Here is a 7284-nt window from a genome sequence, read left to right as displayed (position 1 = left end):
GCGAGGGGGCGAGGGAGGGAGGGAGGGAGGGAGAGAGAGAGAGAGAGAAAGAGAGAGAGCTGAATGCTGGACTATAAGTGCTGCACCCTGTTTTTTGACTCCTCCCACTTTCCTGCACGACTCCCCTGCTTCCACACACTTAAACACACACAGACGGACACACACTTACAGTGTCACACACACACTTACAGACACACACACACACACACACACACACACACACACGGCTATGGTTACTTTTTGTTTGTTACCTAGAATTCGTCTTCCAAATGCTTCTTTTTCATGATATCTGACCTCTGGTCCAAGAAGCTACCGTCTCCCCCTCCTCCCTCCCTCCCTCCCTCCCCTTCCTCTCCCTGCAGCATTGGACCCCTCTTCCACTTCGTCTTTATTTATTTCCCCCTCCCCTCCTCCACCTCCATGCCGGCTTGTGTTGCATGTACAGTAACACTTTTATAGTGAGATTAATGCAGTAAAAAAAAGTCATCTAGAAAAAAAGTAAGTCTTTGCTTTTGAATATATATATATATATATATATATATATATATATATATATATATATATATATATATATATATATATATATATATATAGAAAGAAAGTGTCTTCTAACTAACACCTCACTTCTCCGTTTTTTAAAACTAAAACAACCTCCACGCCGCCAGCAGCCTCCAGGAAACCATCACTGTGACTACTGAGCACACACACTCACACACACACACACACACACACACACACACACACTCTTCTGTAAACTACTGAGCTGATGGCGAACCGGAGAAGACGAACATGCTTACGCTCTTTATTCTTTTTTTTTTTTTAGCCCCCGCATTTCTGAACTATCCCCATCGGGCTGCGACCGGAGGTATGCGGCACGTTGTGCGTGAACAAGCATGCTCGTTCGTGTGTGTGTGTGTGTGTGTGTGTGTGTGTGTGTGCACCAGTCCGACACTCTAGATGGTGAAACTTTGAAGCATTGTCTTCACGCGGGACGACGACGACGACCTCGTTTCTCGAGCTTCCCTCATGACGCGCCGAGGAGGAAAAAAAGACAATTATGGATTTTTTTTGTATGCATCAAAAGAAGAAGAAGAAGAAGAAGAAGAAGAAGAAGAAGAAGAGCTCCAGCATGCTTCATGTTAATCCTGGTCTTATGAGCAAAGTGATTTCACTGTAAATCACTTTGCAAATCTGTTTTCACTGTACAACAAGTAAAGAGAGAGAGGGACGTGTGACGACATGTGGAGACCAGAGGAGCTTCTGATTGGCAAATCCAGTTTGTGTAGATTCTGAGAAGAAAGTTAGAGAAACTTCATCAGGAGCTGGAGGATGAGTGTGTGTGTGTGTGTAGATGTGTGTGTCTGTGTGTGTTTCCACAACATGTTCAGACAGCCCCGCCTGCGTCCCGTTTAATTACATTCAACAACAAATAACACCAGTAGTGTCGTCTCTCCACCTCTCTCTCTCTCCTTCCCTCTGTGACGTAGCTTAGCATTTAGCATCGCCCTCCGCAGAGGCCCCTCCCCCTCCCCGTGTTCAGCTCCGCCTCCGCTCCTCCCGCTATATCCAAAGTTTTGTACAAAATGTTTTAAAGTGAATAATTCCCTTTTTATTTTATAATCGTAAATGTTATGTTTTTATAAATATTATTTATTATACGATGTATATATCTGTACGACTGAACTAAGATTATATATTTGAAGAACAAAACTGTCTCGTCCTTTTTCTTCGTGCACGCTTCAGAAACACTGCACATTTATTTTAAAAACACGGCATTTAAAAATGATTTATTGTTGTGAACAAATCAAATGAAAAGAACCAGCAACACATCATCTTCTGTTCTTCCTTAGAGCTCCATTGTAGTGCAAAACTATTAAAAATAATGTTTTATTATGGCCATGAACACACACACACACACAAGGAAACACTATGTGGGTTAATCCGCCGCAGAAAATAGTCCTAAAGAAAGTGTGCTGAACTATTATATTTACAAAATGAAACTTTATGTTGGTGTAGTGAGACAAACACGTTGTTGGTTTGTCTTTTTTGTGGGATTCGTCAATAATAAAGTACAAAAAGACATAAAAAATGTCATAAATATGGATAATTATGAAATAACTTCCTGCAGGAGCTCCTGTTGCGCAACACGCCGCAGAGGTCGACTGTCACAAGACGACAAAGTTATGAGATGATTACACAACATCGTATAGAATCACACAACATCACAGAGGTCATTGTAACGCAGTCACGTCACAACACAGATTTTCCTCGTTAGGCGCAGTAATAGAATTAATTTATTCATTTAAAAAAAAAAAAAAAAAGGTCAAGAGTACATCATTTGTGTTAAGAACAAAGTGAAAATCATCAAGAGGAGAAGCAATGATCAGATTACAGGTATGAATAACGGCTAGATTAACAAAAAGTGTTGAGATTAGTTTATATATATTCATATTTATATATATGTAAAAATCCCAAAGACATGCTCCTGGCTTCATATGGAGTTTACAGCTTTTGTCTTCTGTAAAATACAAAATACACAGACACTGCTGGTGTGTGTGTGTGTGTGTGTGTGTGTGTGTGTGTGTGTGTGTGTGTGTTGAAGAGGAGGAGGTTCGTCTGGTTGGTTGTTGCCGCAGAAGCGCTGCAGCGTACTGAGCTTCAGGGAGGAGAGGATGCAGAGGAAGGGAAGGAGGGAAGGAGGGACCTCGTCTCCTCCGCTCGCCTCCTCACAGCTTCTCTCCAGCGTCCGTTCCTCTGCAGCTGAGGACGATCAGAGACGAATGAAAGTGAGAGAGAGAGAGAGAGAGAGAGAGAGAGAGAGAGAGAGAGAGAGAGAGAGAGAGAGAGAGAGAGAGAGAGATGCCGCCACCAGAGAGCACCTGTGTTGTGGAGTCGACCTATTTTCAGGCGCCGCTCGCTGACGACAGCGCGCTAAAGGGCGGAGGAGACGAGGAGACGAGGAGACGAGGAGACGCAAAAAGCTCCGGCTGAGAGCTGAAAAAGTTGCTCAGCGCTTTGTTTTTTTTTGTTTGCTCGGCCTTCAGCGAGCAGGACGAGCCGGATAACAGAAGAAGAAGAAATTTAAGCTACCTTGTAGCTAAGCTTACCTGAGCTAACTTATGGCTAAGCTTCCTTAAGCTAACTTGTGGCTACGCTTCCTTAAGCTAACTTGTGGCTACGCTTCCTTAAGCTAACTTGTGGCTAAGCTTTCCTAAGCTAAATAATAATAATAATAATAAAAAAACACACATATTTACAGTTGAGTGCCCTTCAGTCGAACAGGAAGTGGTCTTACCGTCTGTTTCACTACGCGGCTCCAGCGAGTCTAGAAAAACTTCTTAGAATTCGGTCTGCAGAGAGAGGAAACAGACACAAATATATATTATTAATCACATTATTAATCACATTATTACAATGTAAACTCCACGTGTCAGTGGTGGGAGAGTTCTACTTACGCTCCTTGTTCCTTCAGTAGACTCAGGAACTTGCTAACTCTGTAGCCCGGCTCCATCTACAAGCAATAATACACAAAGACACAGAATACTTCTTAGTTCATGTACTTGTATTACATTGTACACACCGACGGGTTTTCTTTTCTTTCGGTCCGAGAGCATCTCGTTTAAAAAAAGAAAGTTCAGAAGCAAAGTGTTGAAACATGAAGAGCAGCGGCGGGTCCTGGAGTTCACACTTCAGTTGACACACACACACACACACACACAGACAGACACACACACACACACAGACACACACACGGATTACAGAGGCGGGGAAGTGAAATGAATGGCAACCAACGCAATAACTTACAGTGTGTCTGGAATGGCCTGTAGCTACGAGAGTGAAGACATGAGAGCAGAATGAGAAGAGATGAAGAGTGTGTGTGTGTGTGTGTGTGTGTAGCTGCGTTTGCAGCATGTCTCAGCAAACGCAGATTCATACTTCTTCAGGCACAGAGAGAGAGGGTCTGTGTGTGTGTGTGTGTGTGTGTGTGTGTGTGTGTGTGTGTGTGCAAACCACAGCAATTACACAGCATGCAGCCTCCACAAACAGGCGCTGCGCATCATCAACCACAGACACACAGTCGGGAGGCGACGTTAACGTTAAAGATCTGAGTAGAGATATATAAATAAATATATATAATAACACAAATAACTCATTGTTTACTTCATTGTGGTGCATCTCGTGTCACATGGAGACGTCCTGCTGCTCATCCTGAATAACTACACACTATTTAGCTTCAGTTAAGTGCGAGTAAACAATCATGAAACGCGTAATAATTAAGCTTATTAATCAAGAATAAAACATGTATAACTGTGTTCATGCATTGCATACTCATGAGTCACTAATAACTCCAACATTCATGTGAGAATAACGGTTTATAAATGATGAATTAAGTGTTTACTTGTGCTTTACTAATAATAAATAGTGTGTAAATGTTATAAAGTGCGACCAAGACTTTCATCAATATCATGATATTTAGTAAAAGAGAAGTATTAAGTAAGTAATACGCAAGTAAATTGAAGATAGCTTAAGTTTGAGAACGTGAAATAAAGTGAAATCGATGTAAACGAGTTGTAAGAACTTGGATCTTTCTACAGAACTGAAGGCGTCGATGAGGATCGAGTAACGGGGTCTCCTCGGCCAAACCACAAAACCCCCGAAAGACCACTTTAAAAAAAAAGGTGCGTGGTCTTTTTCCTCCTCCTGCACTCGTCTCCATTCATCCTGTGACGGATGGAGGAGCCGAGAGGCTGCAGCCGCTCGGCGGTCTTCTGCTCCTGCTGTTGGACGGTTTCATGTGCAGGTTCCTGAACGTGTTGGACGACTGATCCTCGTTGATTTGTGCTCTGAATTGGAGGTGCTGGGAGGCGTCTCGTGACTGTTGTTGTGCGTCGCTTCCCTCTTGATTCAGAACATGTGAGCCTGAACTCTGAGACGCCGCCGACTCCCAAAAGCGGGTCGGTTCCCGCCGACGAGAGCTGGATCCTCTCCTGCGCAACAAATCATGCTGCTGCTGCTACATTCCAGCTAATTGATGACAGTTTTCTTGTGTGTGTGTGTGTGTGTGTGTGTTGAAGAATGAAGGCCAGATGTGTGTGTCGAGGATGAGGAGGGACGGGCTGCTCGAGATCAGAGCGCACGGCTACAAAAACTATTTGTGTTTCTGAATGAAATAAAAGAAAATGTAGCACAAGTAGCACATGTGAGCACATGTAGCACATGTAGCACATGTAGCACATGTAGCATATGTAGCACATGGAGCATATGTAGCACATGTAGCACATGGAGCATATGGAGCACATGGAGCACATGTAGCACATGTAGCACATGTAGCACATGGAGCACATGTAGCACATGGAGCTAGCAGATGCCAGCACAAGAAGAGAAAGCGAGGGTATCGTCATATTCATCAGGATCACTCTTGTGGAAACCTTTAATATCTGTACGATTGTGTCCCGACAATCGGCTCCCATCGTGCTGAGGACATGTTGGTGTCTCTTCTCTCACCTGCACGGCCATTTCTATCAGCATGAGCAGCTTCTTGACGCCGATCCACAGGTCCTGGCCCTTCACGGCTTTAGCGATGTCGGCGCGCTCCTTGTCCTGGAAGCTGCCGAGCAGCTGCAGGCGACATGGAACATTAACATTAAAGCATATTCTACGCTAGAGGCTGACGGAGTTAATGGTGTGTGTGTGTGTGTGTGTGTGTGTGTGTGTGTGTGTGTGTGTGTGTGTGTGTGTGTGTGTGTGTGTTACCTCCAGGGCCTCGACCAGCTGCTCTCCACTTGAGATGTTGGGAATGTGGATGGTGGTGCTGAACGCATCCAACATCTCCATCTCCTGGAGGACGTCTTTACGACTCGTGGTGCCGATGATCAGCAGCTTCCGGCCCTGAAAGAGACGCAGACAAAAAATATTAAACCCTTCATTTGTTCATATTCACCAGCTGCTTTCCTCTGATCAGCATTTTGGATTATGGACTCTTTTGTGATCCTGCAAGATAGATGTCCATCCTGCAAGATAGATGTCCATCCTGCAAGATAGATGTCCATCCTGCAAGATAGGAGTCCATCCTGCAAGATAGATGTCCATCCTGCAAGATAGATGTCCATCCTGCAAGATAGGAGTCCATCCTGCCAAGTAGAGGACTAACAAACAATCCCAAATCTTTAGCGATAGCGTTGTTTGTTTCTTTCTTTCTTTCTTTCTTTCTTTCTTTCTTTCTTTCTTTTACTCCAAAAAAGCTTCCAATGTTCTCCAAATCAACTCCGATCAGCTGGCAGCTCAGCAGCGTCACGCTGTGAGCAGTTGCTCTTAAAATTTATGAGCGCTTCATCTGAGGTTAGATGCGGGCCATCTTTCACCAGGAATCTAGCACACACTGATGATTTTGTAACTTGTAATTAAAGTGATTTGTCAGATATTTAATCAACGCTCGAGGACACAAAACCGCGTGGTGTTTTCATACGAGCAGATGTGCTGCACGTGGTGATGTGTGTTGTGTTCTCCAGATATAAAATGTTTTCTTTTGGACGGGTGTGCGGAGGAGGGAACAGAAACTAACGGCACGAACGGGACAGAGCGCGGCGACAACGGGCGAACAAAAAAAAAAAAAAGAAAATGTAGCTCTAAAGCGCTAAGCCGACAAGTTGGAGGAGGACCAGGGAGGAGAAGACGGAGGAGGACGAGGCAGGAGGAGCGGCGAGCAGACAGGGGGATTATGGCCGCCGGCTCGCCCCCCCATGGCGCGGGGGGTTGCGGCGCTGCATGCAGATGAGGTGCCACACAGGCGGCGGCGCTGCCAGGTCCCTGGCTCTCTTCACAGAGCCCTTTCTCCTGCCTGTCCCCGCCCCCCCACCACCCCCACCCGGCCCCCAGGCGCCCCGCTGGGCCCAGCGCTTTACAACCCCGGAGGAGCGCTGCAAGCCAGGCATTCAGCGCCAGGCCCCGCGCCACTTCTCATGCACATGCGGGGCCGTATAGCCGGGGCTGTGCTCTCATTCACAAACCCGTCAACAACAGACACACACTACAAGCAAAAGGGAACTATGAGAAATGGGTCCCGACCACCACCATTCACCCAGAGCACAACGGGGCCCGGGGACCAAAACACTCGTTAATAACCATACACTCACTCACACACACACATAAGAGTCGCTCACACACACACACACACATGCCGGCAGCAGCCAGAGACCTCCAACAATTCCCCGTGAGATCTGCTGCCCTCTTTCTGCCAGCGCGGGACGAGCAGCCGCGCTGGCGTTCTGCAAAGAAATGTGCAGC

The 7284-nt window shown here is 45.6% G+C and overlaps 1 protein-coding gene and 1 long non-coding RNA gene across 2 annotated transcripts in view; both read right to left on the bottom strand.

The window, feature by feature from the left end:
* Positions 1-2281: 2281 nt before the first annotated feature.
* On the bottom strand, positions 2282-3344 carry LOC137789917 (uncharacterized). The gene is made up of 2 exons (XR_011077859.1): positions 3296-3344; positions 2282-2760 (listed from the first exon to the last, which is right to left on the bottom strand). It is a non-coding gene; the product is annotated as an uncharacterized lncRNA (long non-coding RNA).
* Positions 3345-3451: 107 nt separating this feature from the next.
* LOC137789573 (vesicle-fusing ATPase-like) overlaps positions 3452-7284 on the bottom strand; it is a 15383-nt gene continuing 11550 nt past the window's right edge. The window contains exons 18-20 of the mRNA XM_068583285.1: positions 5755-5889; positions 5506-5619; positions 3452-3511 (exon numbers count right to left, since the gene is read on the bottom strand). Of these exons, the coding sequence (XP_068439386.1) occupies positions 3452-3511; positions 5506-5619; positions 5755-5889 (309 nt within the window). The remainder of the gene's footprint in view (positions 3512-5505; positions 5620-5754; positions 5890-7284) is intronic.

This window comes from Clinocottus analis, unplaced genomic scaffold (assembly GCF_023055335.1).
Source record: "Clinocottus analis isolate CAN_PGR_092001 unplaced genomic scaffold, fCliAna1.0.p SCAF_19, whole genome shotgun sequence".
In the NCBI taxonomy this organism is placed as follows: Eukaryota; Metazoa; Chordata; class Actinopteri; order Perciformes; family Cottidae; genus Clinocottus; species Clinocottus analis.
This window is presented reverse-complemented; position numbering and strand designations above follow the sequence as displayed.